Below are 21413 nucleotides of genomic sequence, written 5' to 3'. Positions count from 1 at the left end.
TGTGTGCCTTTTTTATAAATATAAAACATGCCATCAATCCCTGGAGATTGTAATACACTGAAATAGACTTTATCTTCTCTATATCCTCATTATGAAGAGTTTACTGAGCTCTATTTTGGGAAGTTTACACTGTGAACAGTGTATATATAGGTTCTCTTTGTATTTTCTTTTCTTTTTTTTTTTTGAAACGGAGTCTCGCTCTGTTGTCCAGGCTGGGGTGCAGTAGCACCATCTCGGCTCACTGCAACCTCCGCCTCCCGGGTTCAAGCAATTCTCCTGCCTCAGCCTCCTGAGTAGCTGGGATTTCAGGCACATGCCACCATGTCCAGCTAATTTTTCTATTTTTAGTAGAGACGGGGTTTCACCAGGGTCAGTCTGGTCATGATCTGCCCGCCTCGGCCTCCCAAAGTGCTAGGATTATAGGCGTGAGCCACTGCGCCTGGCCCTCTTTGCATTTTTAAATATTCAATTTTATTTTCAAATGAGTGGGCTCTAAAAACTACACATATTCCCACCTTTGCAAGTCTTGAGTCACTGAAGTAAAAAGGACGAAAATGGGATTTTGATTTGTACCCTCTGAGTCTGGCGTGACATAGAATAATAAAAATAATCATGGAAGCACAGCATTTCCTGTGTTCTTGTTACAAAGACACTACTGGAAGATGATGAGCTGTTAGTGGCACTGAGGAAGTACTGCACTCATACTCTAGAGAGGAGGTCAGCCACCCAGACAACCAGGAAACAACAGTAAACGCAATAGTGACTTCAGCTCACGTCTTCAGTGGATGGGAAGCATTGTGCTGAGCACTGCATACGGACTATCTCAATCTTCCCAACCATCTCATGAGGCTCTTGAGGAGGAAACTCAGGCTTAGAGCCACAAAAGCTAGTAAACCACAAAGCTAGTAAAATCCCATATTTATTTCCAGAGCCAGACTTCTTAGCTAGAGAAATATTCTGCTGTGGTATGAATGAAATTAATTAAACACCGAGAGGAAAAGCAAAACACCCAGAGACATGAAGTATCTGTTTATGCACACACGTACACACACATACACACATAAAAACCTTCCCAAAGCTATATTTGAAGAGCATTATGAAATATAGTTTAAGCAAACTCATAAGGTAGGTTAGACTTGGTTGTGGAAGTTTTCTAAAAGCAGATGAATTTGGAGTGGGGGTCTGAACTTGAGGCAGTGCATGGTCTGGCAGAGACTTGCAGCTGGGTGCATGCACATTTCTGAGAGGAAGAGTAGCCAGGTCTGAGGCACAGTGGGGAACAAACAGATTATATCAGAAATTCTAGCTGTGCATCACCGAGGCAGAGTGTTTAGATGAGAGAGAACAAATAATGGTAGTGATATGGATCCTGGGTCTGTCAGGACAAACATCTAGCCTTTGATAAGATACTCATTAGAGAGTTACTGTAGGTTCCAGGTAAGGGAATTCTATGATAACTGTTTCCAGAAAATTATTATAGTAACTGTTTATTGAACCAGTTGGAGTGAAAAAACTGAAGATGAGGAAGAGTATATTTTAGTAGCTTGAGATATCCGAAGCCTGAGCTAGGTGGTACCCATGGAAAGAGGAAAGAAAAGATCTGCTGCTGCTTCATTTTCTTTTAATGACCAAGGACTGAAATCATGACTTCAGGGACGCCTGCAATTTCCTAATGACTGAAATGGTCATTAGGCCACAGGGCATGCTGCCAAGGGAGCAATCACAGCTAGATGTCCTAGAGTTGGCGCCTCATCTACCAGAGATGATTTTAAATTAGAGTGTGGGCTGCCTGGATGCAAAAGGGAATTTCAACTTATTTGAAATTCAGTCTCTTCATTCAAGTTGTTCTCTCCATTTCATTTTACTTGGTGCCCCTAATGATCAAACAACACCGGGTTTAAAGATTAATGAGAAAACATCCAGTTAAAGGCAGCAAATGACATCACCCAGGTGGAATGCTCTGCGTAACTTAATGTGAGGATTCTCAAATATCTGTCTTCTAGACCCCCAGCCTTGTCTAAAGTGAGAAATGCCTTCACTGCATTCCTGGGCTGCCAAAGGCCTAAGGTGCGGGAGTAGGAGCACTTACCGCAAGCATCCACTTTGGGAGGAAGCACTCTCCACGTAGTGTTTCAGAGCAAGTTGGAATTCTTCCAGGTCCTCTTCAATCACAGACATCTGCCGCTGCACAAGCATGATGTGCTGCCGAGGAAGGGGTGAGGGTCACTGCGTTGGCTGTCACGGAGCCCGATTTCAGCTGACTCCTATTGCCCATCCCATTCCTCCTCACAAAAACAAATGATTCTCATCCAAAAATATGACCAAGGAAGGCCATGAGTATTCCAAGTATAAAACTGCATAAAGGCTGTAATCTAGGCAAGATATTTTCCTTGCCTCTAGTCCCAGAAGCTGAACAAAGTGTTCTTTACAATGACGTGTTTCCCTTTAAAAGCAGTGATTCTCAATGACTCGAGAAGTTTTAAAATTATATTTATATCAAAATCTCTGGGAGTGGGGCCCAGGCACTGCTATTTTTAAAACCTCCCTAAGTGTCTCTATGGTGCAGGCAGAGCTGGGATCACTTCCCTATAACCACTTACCAATTTTTAAAGAGAAGTCCTATTGTTCATTGCACAGCTCCAATTTCTTGGATATTTTGTGATACTAGACATAAGTGACAATCATTACAAAAACCAGATTTCAAAGAAATGAGTAACTTATGCATTTCCAAAGGTACATCAAATATTACAGGGTTGTCAAACACATTAACTACTTACAACAGGCCCTGTTCAAAAGGTAATGGCATCAGATGTGCTTGTTTTTAATGGGTCACACTGGATTGGATGGCAACTGTTTCCTGTAACAAATCCTATTAGCATTATAACAATTGTAGTTTCAAGGCTTCCCTCAAGATCTGCCTGTGGGCTTCTCATGGAATTTTAGATATCAACATTAGTTCTTTTCAAGAATTGGTAGTGAAAGTATAAAAGTGCAAATCAAAGTAAGGATTGGCATGAATCATAAAAGTGCATAAACAAAAACAAAACACAAAGTAAGGATGATCTAGAATATAAGAAAAATAACTTCCACAATAATAACAGCTATGCAGCATGAGAGCTAGAAGTAAACCCCTGGTCTACTGTTTCCTATTCCAATGGGTTTCTCATTTCATGTCAATAGCTACTATTTGTTGAATACCAATGATATTGTAGAGACTGTTAGGTATTCAGTATATTCAACAAATATTCCTACTTCATTGTAGTAATCAAAGCACGTGGTTTTAATATTAATGACTAAGTAGAGTTAATTTCTACCAAAATAACGATGGATATATCATTTTCACAAAAATTTGCAGGGACCTCTTGGTTGGACATTTGTGATTACTGACTCAGATAATTAGGAAAGCTCATGGGCTTTCCTAATGAGATATATAAATACATCCACCTATTCCATCATAATTCTTTTCGTCTAAAGGCAATTTTTACGTGATCAAGTGGGATGGATTGTAAAAATAACCAGAATCCTTCATTATCCCCATGAACTCATGCCCTTTGACTCGAGACGTGGATTCTATTTTCCCTCCGTGGATTCTATTTTCCCTCCCCTTGGATCTGGGTTGGCTTTCTAACTTGCTCTGGCCAATAAACGTGGCAGAACTGACAGTGAACCAGTTTCAAATTCAGGCCCTAAGAGGCCCATGGATTTCCACTCTTTCTCTTGGATCTCTGAGATTATCATGTGAACAAGACCTGCTACAGCAGAGGCCAGCAAATATTTTCTGTAAATGGATGGGTAGTAAGTATTTTAGGCTTTCTGTGCCACATGGCTCCTGTTGCAGCTAGTCAATTCTGTTATTGTCATGTGAAAGCAGCCACAGCCCACACATAACCAATGAGTGTGGCTGTGTTACAATAAAACTTTATGACCAAAAACAAGAGGTATGCTGTAGTGTGCCAACCCCTATATTAGAGGATTAAAGGCCACATGATAGAGCACAGCTGAGCTCCTAGACATATGACAAAACTCAGCCAAGATCAGCGAAGCTAACATACAGCTTACTACAGATACAAGGAGCCCATGTGAGACCATAAGACACAGCCAGTTGATCCCAGCCTAAATTGCCTACGTGCAAAATTGTGGTTATTGTGTTAAGCCACTGAGTTTTGGGATGCATTATTATGTAGCAATAGCTAACTGATTCATTCACTTATGTACATTGATGTATGAGTTGGAAAAATTGAGCTCTTGGCTTCCTAGATTGGGTTGTAATGTCCAACTTTGCAACCCAAACCAGAGGTATCTTTTTCCCCTCCTTTCCTAAGATAGTTACACAAAGAAATCCATTTAAAGAGCCCCATGTAATCTGCCTAAGTTTGATAGTTTGATGACTATTCTGACAAGTGGAGCTTTTTAAATAGTAGTTATTTAAAGTAGATTTTCTGAAATCCAAAGAAAACACTTAAATTTTCTGTTCTGGCTAGGCTGAGACAAATTGTAGGATGTGGAGTTTGGGAGAGGTGGAACAGGAGTCCTACTATCTTGTTAATATTTCTATGTGTCTCTTGTGTCAAATACACAACCTGAAAGCTTACTAAACTGTGGGATCCCAAGATATAGTTAGCTCAGAGCACTCCATCGTGGTTGAATATTCTTTCATGGTGCTACATTTTTGTTTCTCTATTATAGGAGTAGTAGTATATCATTTACCTCATAGGAATTTTGTTACAGTGAAAGTATGGCTGGATATTTGGAATGTCTTGGACTAAATAGTGCTGTGTAAGTATGAAAGGCCAGTCTCAGTTCATAGGATAGTATTTGCCAGTGACATTAGATTATGTTGCATCAGCCTTTGATTTCTTGGAACATTTCAAGAAATGTCATCTTTTTTAGTCTTGGGACACAGAGACATGTTTTAAGTACAACTTATTTTTTCATGTTACTTGGTTCTATTTACTACATTTACAGTTGTGTTTCAAATATGTCTTCAGAGATACCATAGCCTTTCTTGTATGCTCTCACTGACTCTTAACAGCCATTGTAAAACAAGACTTATATTTTGATAGTCCCTGTTATATTACTTGACAATAGCCCCTGAACCCTTAGGAATGGCAGAATGGAATGACTTCACAAGACGCTATCCATCGGTTTTATATGAGTGTAGAGAGGCAGAAAAAGATACTAGGTTTGTAGACTCATTGTATGATAAGCTATTTTAGTGTATTACAACAACAATGTGCTGAAGAAAAATCTGAGTTTTTGAAAAAGAATGTGCTCAAATGTTTAAAATTATCATGATTTTTAAAAACATTTGAATTAAGAAAATATCTGGAAAATGATCATCTTACTCAGTACTCTTTTGGTAAGAAGTGCCATACAGGCCGGGCGCGGTGGCTCAAGCCTGTAATCCCAGCACTTTGGGAGGCCGAGGCGGGCGGATCACGAGGTCAGGAGATCGAGACCATCCTGGCTAACATGGTGAAACCCCGTCTCTACTAAAAATACAAAAAAAAATTAGCCGGGTGAGGTGGCGGGCGCCTGTAGTCCCAGCTACTCGGGAGGCTGAGGCAGGAGAATGGCCTAAAACCCGGGAGGCGGAGCTTGCAGTGAGCTGAGATCCGGCCACTGCACTCCAGCCTGGGCGACAGAGCGAGACTCCGTCTCAAAAAAAAAAAAAAAAAAAAAAGAAGTGCCATACAGGCACATCTTTATAATATGTTTGTTATCAATCATTTGGAACATTTAAATATTTCTATCTAGCACTTTAGTGTTCTTTCAGTGCAGTGTTAGAATCATTTGATATAGTAAGAGATATATCAGTATTATTTTTTTAAAACTTCTATTTATTTTTTATGATTTCATCTTAAATATTATGTCATTTTGGAAGTATTCCTTGGTCTCCTAAATTGAGTTGTGTCCCCTTACTGTGCAAATCTGTACTTTCCTATAATAATCCTCATCATATTTTATTGTAGATTCTGTATACTTTCCTTCTAGTTTGTTTTCTAGCCTATAATATTCACCACTTTATTTCCAGACCCTCTCTTCAGGCCTGGAACATAGTTGGTGATCAAGTTATTTGTGGAACAAACACATTAAAGATGCTTTTGCTTTTAGCCATTGGCTAATCTTAGAATTCCCTTAATAAACTATTTATTCCAGGAAAGGCTTTGAGGTGGCCCTGGAAACTCAACAGCACTGCATAATTGTTAGGTGCTCTTTCATCCGTCTCCATCATCCTGTCCTCTTTTTCTTTTCTTCCTTCTCCTTCAAGAGCAGGCATATAAAGTAAAAAGAATTAGCTTCACTTTTCCTATGTGGCCTTTAACAAGTTACTTAATTCTTTCTCAGTTTGTCTTCTGATATGTAAAATTAGAATAGTGGTACTTATATCACAAAGTTTTGGGAGGACTAAATAGAATAGTGTGTATAAGGACCCTTTCCATGACAGGTACTAAATAAGTGTTACATCTCTTACTCTGGGCTGAGAAAAAAAAAATGGACTTAAAAAAAGAAATCACATCCTGGACTCATTATGTAATGGCTCATTGCCTGGAAAACTAGAGATGTCAGTAGCTATGGTTCAGGACTTTTGCTGTGTGCTTAAACAAGCCTGCCAGATAACCTGCTCTGCTCTCACGGTAGGGAATCTCATAAAACAATAATCCATTCATCCACAACCTCGCTAGCAAAGAGCAGTTCTACTTTAGAGGCTAGAAATCCACTAAACACTAGGGTTGAAAATGTTAGAGCATGGTGATGAGCATAGGTCTGGGGTTGAACTGCAGGGGTTCAGCTATGGTAGGTAAATTCCTTTAAACCTTAATTTCTTCATTGATAAAATGAGTCTGAGGATAGTACTACCTTATTTGGCTATTGTGAGGATTAAGTGAGTTATGTGTGTGTTTAGTACAACACTTGGCACATAGCAAAGGATCAGTAAAGATCAGCATTTCAAAAACCAAGTGTAATACAAATTTATTCTTTGCTTTCTGTCGTAGAATTTATTTTTCCAAGTTCTCATGCATTCACTAATGGAAAAGGAAAAATACCTCTCTACTCAACTAAATTCTAAATTTAATTCTAAAACTGGTTTTGGTCATCAGGATAAATCATTTAACACATGGTAGGATAGAATTATGAGCACCAGAGCACTAGCTATGAAATAACAGTGAAAAATGCTTTTGGTCATTTTGAATATAGGAGGTTTTACAGGAATTTATAGTAATGCACTTATTACCATGAATAAAAAAATACAACTTTTAATGACAAATATCTTATTGTTACTTCTGAAAAAACAAACCAATTCAAATCTTTACTATATGTATATTCCCAAAGAGCATAATTGTTATACCTCTATATATGGCTGGAAATAGAGAATATCCTTTCCTGCTTTTAAACAATATTGAGAGCTGAACGGCCTTCTTAAGTCTTATTTGCTTAAAGTACTTCTATGCACTACTGAATTAGTAATGTTGTGTGTGTTGATCTTTTAAAATTGGCCTTGGCTTTGGCTGCTCAGGGACCTGCAAATGGAATAGCTGCCTCCTTTCACAAACAATCCTTAGACAAATTTTCTTCCTCATAGCTACAGAGAGAAAATAATCTCACATTAGAAAATTATTTAAGAATAGACAGTTATCTCTCACAACATTAGAAAAGTTATATTTGTTTTTCCTTTGTCTGGAGTATAGTTTTTCCTCTAATGCACACCTGTGAGAAGATAACAGATGCATGACCACAAGGTTAACAATTCCTGTGCCTCCGGGACTGTGCAAACCCGCTATTCTTAGTATGTATATGCACTCAAGACCCACTCCTCTCACTTTCCCATGAAAGCCTACCATTTTAAAATGTTGGGGTCTTGATAAATTGACACAAACTACATCCCTGTCTCTGGAGGGATAAAAGCACTAGACATGCAATGACAGATCTAGCTTATCGGGGGAAAGTATTCATAACTACAGGATTCTAACAGTAGCAGCCATGATTAAACTTTTCTGATACTCCCACAAAGTTTCCTCTGAAGAATCCCTTTGGATTATAAGTTTGGACAGATGGGCAGGAGCCTTACACACAGGTGGATCTCACCTTCTTCTATCATGTAGTCAGTGCTTGTGCACAATTCAGAGATGAAAGGTTATTTCCTATCTTGGTTTCATATAAATGCGTGAACAATCCTTTGACATCTATAAAGTATATAATACATCTAAGGTATTAAAAAATGATTTTTCTCCTAGTTACCCAAGATTTTAAAATCCAAATTTTCACTAAATGTAAATGTAAACATCCAACTTCCTGAAACAGAATGTACTATGCATGTTTGCCTCAACATAAAGTAAACAATAAAGCTTGGTAGGTACTGCTTTTAATTATTTGCTAACTTCTTTTTGTTGCATCTTAATGTACTTTTTAGGATCCCTTTGTCCATTTTTCTTCTATTTCCAAAAAGCACTGCCACTCTGGATGGACATCTTATCCCTAGGGATACAAATGCTCCCTTTTCTCTAAACATCAATTTATTCTGTGAAAAATTATTTCTGAGCATTTTCAGTGTGCCTGGCCCTAGGCTAAATGCTGGAAATATATTAATGAACAGAACCAGGTTTCAGCTCAGGTATATCCAGTGTACGTCACAGCAGGATTTACAAAATGTGTTTATGATGCAACTTAAATGTTGCCCTTCTCTGCCAGTCATATTCCTTCAATTATTCAATAACTCATTGATTAACACACATATAAAATTTTCATTTTGCACCTATTACATGCCAGGTACTTTCACAAAAACTGTGAAGTAGGTATTAGGTTTATACAAATCATAATGTAGAAACAACACGACTTAACCATATAAAATGAAATATGACTAGTTTTTCAATTTTTCATTGAGATAACTAATTTTTGAAGAAATTAAATTATGTTTTTAAAGAACATATTGATAACATTTTTACCTGATAAAAATACTTACAGATTTAGTATTCCCTTCAATAATTTCTTCTTCCAGTGGTTCAAGTTTGAGATCCTTCAATAAGAGGAAGAAATGGCAGAAAAGAAAAAAATTACATCATTTAAAAAAATGCCATATATTCAAATCATAGTTCTCTCATGCCTAACATTGAACCAAAAGAACCTCATTATCTGAAAGATGAAATAATACAGATTTTTAAAAACTAAGCTGTTCCAATAAAGACTCTTTGTATTCATTTATCAATTGTAAGCTGTTTTAGACGTGTTCAAAGTATTGCTTTAAGTTTACTTCCTGGATGCCATTAGAGAGCAAAGTGGAAGACAGAGGTACATAAAAACAGAGAGGGAAAGGATAGGAAGGCAAACAAAAGAAAAAGAAACAGAATGACTAAGCCTAACAGTCTGCTTTATTTTGCTATGAATGAGTATTACCAAATTTCTACATTTCTTGGGACATCATTATAAACATTAGTCTATTGTTACAACACATTTATACCCTAGTGTTAATTTTTCTTTATTAAATAGAAAGTGAATTGAAGAGTAAATGAAAATACAATTGATATTTGCTAAAAGTGAAGAACTCCTGTAAAGATTTTGAAGTCTCTAAAAAAGTTTTTTATTTCCATAGGTTTTTGGGGAACAGGTGGTATTTGGTTGTACAGGTAAGTTCTTGAGTGGTGATTTGTGAGATTTTTGTGCACCAATCTCCTGAGCAGTATACACTGAACCCAATTTGTAGTCTTTTATCCCTCATCCCCCTCCCACCCTTTTCTCCTGAGTCCTCAAAGTCTACTGTGTCATTCTTATGCCTTTGCATCCTCATAGCTTAGCTCCCACTTATGAGTGAGAACATAGAATGTTTGGTTGTCTATTCCTGAGTTACTTCACTTGGAATAATAGTCTCCAGTCCCATTCAGGTTGCTACAAGTGCCACTAATTCGTTCCTTTTTATGGCTGAGTAGTATATATATGATGATATACTCATCATATATATACACCGTAATTTCTTTATCCACTCATTGATTGATAGGCATTTGGGGTGGTTCCACATTTTTGCAATTGAAAATTGTGCTGCTATAAACATGTGTGTGCAAGTATCCTTTTTGTATAATGACTTATTTTCCTCCGGGTAGATACCCAGTAGTGGGATTGCTGGATCAAATGGTAGTTCTAGTTCTAGTTCTTTAAGGAATCTCCACACTATTTTCCATAGTGGTTGTACCTGTTTACATTCCCACCAGCAGTGTAGAAGTGTTCACCACATCCATGCCAGCATCTATTTTTTTTAATTTTTTGATTATGGCCTTTCTTGCAGGAGTAAGGTAGTATCATGTTGTGGTTTTGATTTACATTTCCCTGATCACTGGTGATGTTGAGCATTTTTTCATATGTTTTTTGGCCCTTTGTATATCTTCTTTTGAGAATTAAGACCTTGATGTCTTCTGTGATGACCAATGAATACTGCTAATGTCCCCAGTGAAACCAAGTGCTTCATCTCTGAGAACTTCATTCTGTGAATGGCTATCCTAGCATTGTTTCCAATGAGGATTATGTAGAATAACTCCTTCAAATAGATAAGAAGTAAATTGAAAACTGTAGAAATCCAGACTATCTGAAATAATATATGCCTGTTAATGATAGAGGTATGTTGCTCTAGCTGTGCTGTTCTTTTGTGGTGGAACTTTCAGCAAGGTATTTAACTTCTGTGGGATTCACTTTTCCTTCTTTGCTGTAAATTCTCTATCCCTAAATCTTTACATAACTGGCTTCTTCTTGTCTTTCACATCTCAAATTGAATATCACCTTATTAGAGAGACCTTCCCGACCACTCATTTGGAGTTTTCAACCCCCTATCTGTATTATATTGCCCTACCTTTTCTTTATAGCACTTTCCATTATCTGCTATTATCTTGTTTCATGGATTTGTCATGCATGTGTGTGTGTGTGTGTGTGTTTTTTTTTTTTTTTTTTTTTTTTTTTGGCTGTCTCTTCAAAGACCAACGATATTCTTTTCATCATTGCTGTATTTCCACTGCTGGAATAGTACCTGACACACAGGAGGTACTCAATAAATGTTGAATAAATGAATGGCTAAATGAATGCCCTGTCTAAATCATAGCTTTTCCATGAAGGCAAAATTATATGTAATGTATATAGATGTGAATTGAAAACTAAAAAGTACTCCACAGATAGAAACTTGTAACCTAGTAATCTCCTTGACCACTATTTCCCTGACACTAACTAAGGTACAATTTTCCGTTTTACCTTTCCTGATCTAAGATATGAAAAACTTAAAACAAGTTGTATGAGTGTGACATCCTGAATTACATCCTTTCAAGTGAGAATGTCCTGTGATCTGATGATACACTAAGAACTTAATGAAGAATGAAGAGCTTTTATTGTTGTCCTTGTTATTTTGTTTGACATTAAAGGTGGGGTTTTTGGTTTTGTTTTTGCTTTTGTTTATTTTATTTTATTTTTTTGAGACGGAGTTTTATTCTTTGACTCAGGCTGCAGTGAAGTGGCACAATCTCGGCTCGCTGCCACCTCCACCCCCTGGGTTCAAGCAATTCTCCTGCCTCAGCCTCCGAAGTAGCTGGGATTACAGGCGCACGCCACCACGCCTGGCTAATTTTTGTAGTTTTAGTAGAAATGGGGTTTCGCCATGTTGGCCAGGCTGGTCTCGAACTCCTGACCTCAGGTGATCCATTTGCCTCAGCCTCCCAAAGTTCTGGGATTACAGGCATGAGCCACTGCGCCCAACCATTAAAGGTGTTTTCTACAGGGATCAAGCAAAACACAAGACATAACCTCAGTATATCCCCATAAATTCTCATTGAGGCTGAAAAGGATATAAGGAATACCTGAAGAAACCTATTTATAGAAATTGCTAAGTGTTATATTCCCCTACATGCATAGAATAGGGCTTGGTTTCAGTGCAGGAAGAATTTATCATTAATACTTAATGCAGACAAAAGATAACATATGTTCCACTGCAGGTATACTTCTTTTTAATGGGAAGATCAAAACTAGTGTTAACAACTACAGGAGACAAGGTACTCAGCAGTGAAATGACATGTACTCAGCCACTGTTTGGCAATTGGGTAGTTTTTCTCTAAAAACCTAATTAGCACAGTACAGAATAAGTTGTAGAAGAAAACTGAACTTGCACTGCTTCTCCATTCATTAAGACAGCTCACACTGAGCTCCACACAGCTGGAGCCCTGTGCTGAAAACCATCACATTGTACTTTTAGCAAATCTCTTAGATACTGTCCTCAAAATGAAGCCCTTTTATAGGAAGGGAGGGAGAAAAAAGTCTAGGAAAAAAAGAAATGTGACAATACTTTGATTTAAAGTTAGAAAAAAAGGTATGAAATAAGTTTGAGCCATTCCTTTAAAAATAACTATAAAAATTTCAGATACCAAATAAAGATAGTTTTGTCCAAAATTTCAAAACGTTAAAAGGAGGTATTTGTATTCCTTAAATGAATCTGGACTTATTTAGCAACTGAATCCTTGTGTTTTAACAAGCTTTAGTTTTCAAATAGAGGTCCTGGATTTGATCTTCTAATATTGGAAAACTAATTTCCATAGCCACTATTTTTCCTACAAATCTTTTTAGTTTCAGCTCACATATCAATAAAATAAGAAAGGAGGAAAGTTGATTTGCAGCAAGCTAGTAGTTTAGGTATTTGCTCCAGTAAGTGTTCAATACACATTTAACAAATAAAGGCACCATGGCAGAGGGAAAAGAACTCTACAGGGTTGTTTCCTCTTAACTTGGCTCTTGCACAGAATCTCCTTTTCAGAGACCTTATCCATCCTCAGGACTTGAGGGTTCATCTTTGTGGAGTAAGTCTACAGACCTTAACCTGTTGGCCTGACTTCTCTCCTACTAACATCTAACTAGGTATTTCTGCCTGAGTGTTCCATTGTACCTTGAAATTCACACATCGAAAACACTGGTTCACCTTCTCACCTTACCTCACAAATTATCTCTCATGTGTCTCTCTTTTCTGTTAATGGTATAATTGTTTCAGAAACACAGGCTCCAATCCTCAGATTCTTATTTGAGCTCCTCCTGTCCTTAACCGGTTCAATAGTGCTGTTAATTTCACTTCAAGTGTTTCAAATCTGCCATTTTCTTCTCACTCATTAGCTTAATATGGGCCCATCTCTTATCATACCTGACTTCACTGGGTTCAGTTGCACAAACCTGTTCTTCAATGCCATTTTCTGAGCCGGCTCTGGTGTCTCTGAGCCTCATTTTTCTTGTTTTAACTCATTTTGCATTTGTTTTAATTCACTTTGCATATTGCTGCCCAATTTCCTATCTAAAGGATTTTTTTTTTTTTTTTTTGGTTTTTCACTTACCTGTTAAAAAATAATAAATGCCTTCTGTTGTTTCCAAGTCCAAATTCCTTAGACTGTTATTTGAGGCTATCCATAATCTGGCCCTCTTCTGTCCATACAACCTTATTTGTTACTATTTCCTTACATGAAAGACTCTTAACCAGGCCAATCTACTGAACCTTGCTCATGCCATCACCTTACCTGAATGCCCTTTCCAGCTGCCCTCTACTGAAATTTTACTTCTCCATAGCAAATATTAGTTTCCTTGTTTGTTTGTTAGCTGATCAGAGTTTATTCCAACTTTAAGGACAATACATTTTCTTTTCATTGAATTATCTCTTCTCTCTATACTGTGCTCTAGGATTGTTATCAAGACTTTCCCCCTCCCCTATCCAGGAGGCCAGTAATGCAACCCTGCCATGACCAACCAGACTCTTCCTTCTGGGAAGTGGAATTTTGAACAGAAGGCCAGCAGACTGGAAATGGTAGGAACTCATTTATTCCAGTGGAGGTAACTTCAGAGACTGTTAAGTATTTCTTGCTATTTAGATCTCTAGGGCTATCTCGTCTTCTGACTTTTCCAAATTCAGACCTCTGGACTATCTGCTGATTCTATGAGAACTTCCATATTCTTCCAGAAAACTCTTTTTTATTAGAGAAATAATTTATGTTGCTTGCAATACAATTTTAAATTAAGTCACCATTTTTAAGGCCCCACTTGAACTCTTCCTGCCACACGAAGTCCTTCCTGAGCACCCCAGGTCACAGTGATCAACCCATCAGGTGAGCATGGATAGATTTTAACATTTGATCCATTCCTTTAGCATGTCTCGGTCAGTCATTAAAATACTTACTGACCATGAACTATGAATCCCACTCTGTGCTACCATATAATTTTTAAAAAGTGTGTTATCTCTCTCGCTCTCTCTTTTTAGGAGAACAGTTTAGTTTTATTAGTAGACAATTGTTTTCTTCAAAGTCAGTGCTGACACAAACATAAATGTTTCTCCCTTGGTGCCTGACATGTGCAGAAAACACATTTTTTTCTTACTGATTGACAAAAGTTGTCTCTCCCATCAAAGATGTTTAAGGAGAATATCACTACAATGACAGGACTACTTGGTACTAACTAAATTAATAAAAATACAATAACTAAGAACATAAAATATAGTTCTAAAGAACTCTTCATCACATTCTAACTTGCTTGCCTAGATAGTTTTAATAGCAAAACCATCAGTTAATGTGCTAATTTCCAGAAGTTAAGTGTGGAATCGCATCTTTTAGTAGATAGCATTGCCATTTTCCTGAATTAATTTGAAAGATTCTCAAGACTTCAACCATCTTATCCCTAAGAGCTGTCATTAGCATCATTCAAGCACACTGTCACCTAGTTCATTTGAAAATGTAAGAGCCGGCCGGGCGCGGTGGCTCAAGCCTGTAATCCCAGCACTTTGGGAGGCCGAGACGGGCGGATCACGAGGTCAGGAGATCGAGACCATCCTGGCTAATACGGTGAAACCCTGTCTCTACTTAAAAATACAAGAAACTAGCCGGGCGACGAGGCGGGCGCCTGTAGTCCCAGCTACTCGGGAGGCTGAGGCAGGAGAATGGCGTAAACCCGGGAGGCGGAGCTTGCAGTGAGCTGAGATCCGGCCACTGCACTCCAGCCTGGGTGGCAGAGCAAGACTCCGTCTCAAAAAAAAAAAAAAAAAAAGAAAATGTAAGAGCCAGGCAGTGCAGTAGATTTATTTAACTCTCAACTCCACATCCTATTTTAAATATAATTAGGAGTGGGAGGTAGGGGAAGAATTAACGTAAGCTTCTGTATTTAACAACAACAACAAAAACCTCAAATAACTACCAAGCAACCATTCATAGAATCATTGGGATCCTGGCTGTTATTCTATCTATGGGGCAGTCATGTATATAAAGCAATGAGGAATATTAGGTAAGAACATCTTGAAGAGCGGAAGAGAGAATAAAGAAAAGAAAGCACCTACCTTCTTTTCCAGTCTATCAATTAATTTCTGGAGTCTATTTATCTGGGTCATCCACTGGTTGTCTTCTTCTAATAAGCCTGGGGCCAGGGAGAATCATGAGGGCAATATGTTAAACTTTAGACAGAGAAGAAATACTTGGTTATATCAGAGCTTTCCTTCAACCCTGAAGGAAGGATGCAGTGTCACTGACATGTCACTTTTTTAATGTATTCATGAGTGCTTTCTAAGGTATTGATTTCCATAGATCCATGCATCCCAGGGGTTCACTTCCACATGTCTGTTTTTTATGTAATTGCCTATCTGGCCTTTGATATTCAAAGAAAAGATCCTGCTGAGCCATTTACAAAACCCCATGATGTAGTTGGTTTTCTTTTGCAAAAAGGAAAGCATCAATCAACAATTCTAAACTTACTTGTAGGGCAGTGGCAAGAGCCAGTGAAATCATATCCCTGACCATAGCAAGGTGTAAATTGCTATGATCAAAAAGAAGCATAAAGACAAGATAGCTGGTGTCTCCTTTCCCAGGAACTAACTTGAGTACATATACATGGGCTCTATAATCATGGCATAGTGGTTAAGAGTGCAGGCTGGAGCCTGTTGATCTATATTCATATATATGATATATACATACATATGTATTTATAGGTATGTAGTGTGTGTGTGTGTGTGTGTGTGTATCTAGTACCAAGTTAAACATTATAGAAGTTCTGCTACCATTATTTTTTTTATCAACATTATTATGCAAAGGGAAGAGTTATGATCTGAGCCTGTGCACAAACATCCTGGCATATTTGTGTATACTGATTGTAGCTTAATAAAAATGTTTTCATAGGCATTTGCTGAAGTAGTATTGTTTAATATTTCTTGAAATAAGAATGTGATTGAATTCAAGACTATAAAGCCTGTGTTAGCTTTGAATACAATAAAGACAAGAACTAAATTATAAAGGGAGAGTGATGTTATCAGAATTTACTTCTCCACCTGCCTTCTTGGAGGCAGCACCTTTCAAAACCCACCAAATTATGATGTAAAAATGAGCATGGGTGTTGCCACAAAGAAGTGGCTACAAAAAAAAAAAAAAAGGAGAGAGAGAGAGAGAAAAGAAAGAGGCTGATTAGAGAAAATATTATAAATATATTAATAAAATTTATATTTTTAAAAATTCTAATACAATATTTCTAATCTGGGTTATTCCCAAAATAATTTAAGGTGGCTGTCACATCAAAGGCCCAAGGAAAGATATTTTGGACTATTTTCTAAATGGTTAAAATGGAAAGAACAATCTATATGTTACTTCCGGAGCTTAGCATTGTCATTTTCTAGTTGCATATGATAGATCGTATTATTTTTCCCAATTCTTCACTTTTTTCCTGTTATAGAAGTATCTGTATATACCCTTGCACCACAACTTTGCAGTATCCCCTATTACAGTGGATGAAACACATTTCCCTCCCCATTGTTACTGTGCTTGACATGTGACTTGTTTGGCCAGTGGAGAAATAGCAGACAAGATGCACACAGTACATAAAACAATGGTTTTTAATATGCGTGTATAATTTTGGGCTGGCTGCATGTGCTTCTGACACCTACTAGGAAAAGAAAATGCTCCAGTTGCTGCTTATTCCAGAAGGAGGCTACATGAAGAGTGGGGCCAAACTCAACCTACATACAGCCTGGAATCACATCCAACTGAAATTGACCAAATCACCAACCATAGGCTCATGAGAGAGAAAAACAAGTATCTACGAGTGTAACCATCAAGATTTTAAGGTTGCTTCACAATAAAAATGGACTAACATTCCATATGACCTTGGACAAATAATTTAACTTCCCAGGGTTGTTTCCTTACCTGTGAAATGGAGAAATAGGGAAATTAACATCTATTTTATCAGGTGTCAAGATAAAATAAGGCTTTATTCATGAAATACTCTGAAATCATTCAAGTACAGTTGGTGAAAATATAAAATATGGCTTATACCTTGATTTTCTGAATATTAGATATTTAAAGACTCATTTGTGTTAAAATGACATGTTCAAGTGACACATGTGCATGTATATATGCATGCTTTATAAAAATTACTCCAATATTTAGCAACATGAGTTTGCATATTTCAAATTGATTTAAAAATGCTTATAAGTGACACAGTTAAAATTTAACAACCTAACAATTACGAGTATGGTTTAGCCCAGTAAATCTTACATCACATTACAAACTTCAAAAACACCAGCTATGACTAATCCTACCATGAAAACAAGGATCCTTTCCCCAAATGAACTTAGGATATGCTTAGGGAGGCTTGGAGATCTAGAGCGTATCACGGTAGAGCCTCTTTATTTCAAGATGATGGGGAGTCCTTATAGACGTCAAGTCTTTTAGATGCTAGGTGATGGAACTACTGCCTTCCCTGTTCACCATCTCTACGTGTGCTTTCCAGGCACAACTGCTAGGATTCTGACCGTGCTGATTTTAGGCTCACCACCCCAGTTCTTCATACCCTACACTCTTCACTGCTTCTGTCTCAAACTTACTTGGTATAAGGAAAGTGTCCCATTACTATTGTCTTATCTGTTGTTTGTTAAAATAATCAATTGGAAAACACAAGATAAATTGACTTTGACAAAGAAAAACAAATGAAGGGTATGTTACCTGGACCGCTGACATTAAACTGAGGGCTGTTTGGGGAGAAGCTGTTGTGTCTCTGGATTCGGCGGCTTGATCGTTTTCCAGGCCATTGAATCGACAGGACTTCTGGTTTGGCTGGCCCTTGCCTTGATCAACAGAGATAACATTTAACCTTAACGTTAGTGCTTCAGTCTCTTCTCTCAGGGAACAGATCTTCATGAGTCAGTCACAAAGGTTTTCTAGTGCAGTAGAATGAAAACTTATGAGAATGACTGCTTGTAAATGCTCTAGAAACCCAACATAATTTGGTGCTACATTATGTAAACCTAAGAAAGAGAATTCTGAGCTTTCTTTATTCTTAAAATTCTGAGTAAAAATTGTAATTTAAGGCAGGCTTTTTTGCTTTGTTGGTCAACTTTCAATGGAAAAACATGTATATGCAGCTATTGTATTTTGCTTAATTTGAAAACACTTATGGAGTTTTTTCTGTAATTCAGTTTTTAATTTTTTGAATCAAAGCTATACATCCATATATTTTTAGGAGTCAAATGATTCTATAAATCTTATTTCAACAAACAGGAGCTCCCTCCTTTCACCCCCATATCATATTCTCACTCCTCTTTCAAAAGGGCAACACTTTTTAGCATGTGTTTACTTTCATATCAGTATATGTTATGATATGAAAGTAGTATATATTAAAATATATATTATATGCAGTATATGTTATATACTATATACAGCATATGTTATATACTGATATGAAAGTAAACACCTCCTAAATTATCAGTATATAACACGCTTAATTGCTATGTCTATACTTTTTAGTTTTAGGTTTTATCTATTAACTTCACAATATGAAAAGCTCAGGCCAATGATATACAAATGGAAATGGTGTAAGGAATTTCCACGAAGGCTGCTTAAAAGTACAGATTCAGCTAGAAGGGAGACCTTTTGTCCCTCCTTAATCTTCTTTCCTGGTTGGAATGTGAACATGGTAGCTTGATCTTCAACAAACATCTTGTTCTATGAGGCAAACTTGGGAATAATTTATTATATTAATATGCACTTAATATATGAAAAAGAGAGTGTCTGTGATAAATCTCTAAGGATGTAATACTTAAGCTGCCTCCAACAAGATTTCTTTATAGGAGATATAATCCCTTCTGTGTAAGATATAATCCTTCTGTGTTTAAGACAAATCTAAGATTAATGTACTCATCCAAAAATCTTCATTATCTATCAGCTAGGGAAGATTCCTTTAGCCTTTCTCCTGTGTTGGATGACCTCTGATCCCCCTTTTACTAGATTTCATTTTTTTCTCAGTTGACTCCTTTGTTTTGGTGGAAAATATCCCCTAATTGCTTCATAAGAAATGTGCATAATGAAAGCTAAAATTCTTGAAACATTGCATGGATAAACATCTTCCTTACTTTATTGATGGTTTTATGGAATACAGATTTCTAGACTGCCAATTGTTTTGAAAAATTTGCTCCATTGTGTTCTATCTCCCAGAGTCACTAGTGAAAAATCTAGTGTTTTCTTGATTATTTGCATATGGCCTGGTTTTTCTCTCTGGGAGTTTTTAGATACTTGTCTTTGTTTCCAGTATTGTGAAACTTCATAATGGTGTGTTTTGTGTTTGACTTTTATTAGCATTATAATGAGTTCTTGGTCTGTTCTACCAAACTGGACACATATATCCAATTCTGACTATTTTTCTTAAATTCTTCCTTTGGTAATTTCTCTGCTTTGTTCTCTTTCTGGAATTGCTATTTTACAAACAGTAGATCTCTTGGACTGAGACTCTAGTTTCCTTATTTCTTATATTTCACCTCTTTGTGGAGATTTCCTCACACTTTTATATTTCAACCTTCTTCAGAGAATGTAATTTTTGCAATTATAATTTTCAAGACCTCTTTTGTGTGCTTTGAATCTTATTTTTAAAGCATTCTATCCTTAATTCATAAATGCAGTATCTTTTCTTTAGTTTTTGAAGGTATTGAAAATCTTTTGAAAGTTTTTGTCTGCTCTCTGGATTATCTGCTTCTTCCAAGTTTCTTTTCTTGTGTTTGATTTGTCCTTTAGGTTGACCCCACATATTTTAGAAGGAAGAACTACAAGTCTGACCGGAACCTCTTTGTTTGTGGCAGGGATTGCCAACTTGCAGTTTTCACTGTAAAGTGGCCTGACCGAGCCTATTCTTCAGGGAACCCTGACCATTGGCATTGTTAAGTATTTTCTCTGGGATTAATCAGATCCCTCAAAGAAGCATGCCCCAACTGGAGGGTCTGAGCCCTGTTGTTAGTACTCTGGGAGTACAATATATGAAGGAGATTTCACATCTCACTCTTCAATATGTCAACTTTCAGTTAGTGTCTCCTTTGTTAGTATTGTGCCCTATCAGCTGTGCCAGGTATACATCTGCTCACCTTCTCCAGACAGCTTATCTCTGGGGTTCTTCAAGGATCAGGTAGGAGCAGTCACTAGATAGCACTGGGTGGAGCTTCCAACAATATATCAGCCCTACCTCCACCCTCATTTTCAGGTCCACATGGGACAGCCAAGTTTTGAGCTTTTCTGAGGTTCTGTGATACCAAATATATTGTATCTTGGCTTCTTACATTGCCTGCCTCAGTTTCAGCTTTCTCAGAGCTTCTAAATCAACTTCCACTAGATTCACCTCTCCACGTTCCAAGTTTCTGTCCCTTTGGCTCTTCTTCTGTTCTTATTTTTGCAGGTTAATGCCTCCTTTTATCCAGGTACTTTTAATATAATGTTTTGAAGGGTTTAGACAGGCAGCAAAAGAAATTATATGTTTAATCTTCAATCTTTAACTAAATCTCCCTATGAATTTTTCTATGGTATAAAAAAATCCAAGTTCTTGGTCAGGCACGGTGGCTCACACCTGTAATCCCAGGACTTTGGTAGGCTGAGGCAGGGGGATCACCTGAGGTCAGGAGTTCGAGACCAGCTTGGCCAACCCAGTGAAACCCCGTCTCTACTAAAAATACAAAAATTTGCCAGGCGTGGTGGCAGGCACCTGTAATCCCAGCTACTTTGGAGGCCGAGGCAGGAGAATTGCTTGAAACCGGGAGGTGGAGGTTGCAGTGAGCCGAGATCACGCCACTACACTACATCATGGGTGACAAAGTAAGACTCCATCTCAAAAAAAAAAAAAAAAAATCCAAGTTTTTAGCAGCTTTGGTGGTCAGGGGAGTAGGTGATTAGAGCAATCCTTCTCTACATTCAAGCTAAGGAAATCTAAGCTGTCTAAACTTTTATAACCACTTGTAAGTGAAATTAAAGCTGTTCCTTACTTCTATAATAGACAACTATCAAAAGGAGAAAAATAACTTTCAAGTCAAGAAAGAATTAATTACATTCCTGGATATAGAAGAACTTTGGGAAATAGAACAAATTTGCAGATTCCATTATAAAAAGGAAATCCATGTATAATGAAAACTGTGTTTCCAG

At 37.4% G+C, this 21413-nt stretch overlaps 1 protein-coding gene across 1 annotated transcript in view; it reads right to left on the bottom strand.

Moving 5' to 3' along the window:
- Nucleotides 1–21413, bottom strand: part of NECAB1 (N-terminal EF-hand calcium binding protein 1) — a 192794-nt gene that overhangs the window by 13845 nt on the left and 157536 nt on the right. The window contains exons 7-10 of the mRNA XM_033202507.1: nucleotides 17964–18085; nucleotides 15317–15393; nucleotides 8963–9016; nucleotides 2090–2202 (exon numbers count right to left, since the gene is read on the bottom strand). Of these exons, the coding sequence (XP_033058398.1) occupies nucleotides 2090–2202; nucleotides 8963–9016; nucleotides 15317–15393; nucleotides 17964–18085 (366 nt within the window). The remainder of the gene's footprint in view (nucleotides 1–2089; nucleotides 2203–8962; nucleotides 9017–15316; nucleotides 15394–17963; nucleotides 18086–21413) is intronic.

The sequence above is a fragment of the Trachypithecus francoisi genome, unplaced genomic scaffold, assembly GCF_009764315.1.
Source record: "Trachypithecus francoisi isolate TF-2019V2 unplaced genomic scaffold, Tfra_2.0 Lachesis_group7, whole genome shotgun sequence".
NCBI lineage: Eukaryota > Metazoa > Chordata > Mammalia > Primates > Cercopithecidae > Trachypithecus > Trachypithecus francoisi.
This window is presented reverse-complemented; position numbering and strand designations above follow the sequence as displayed.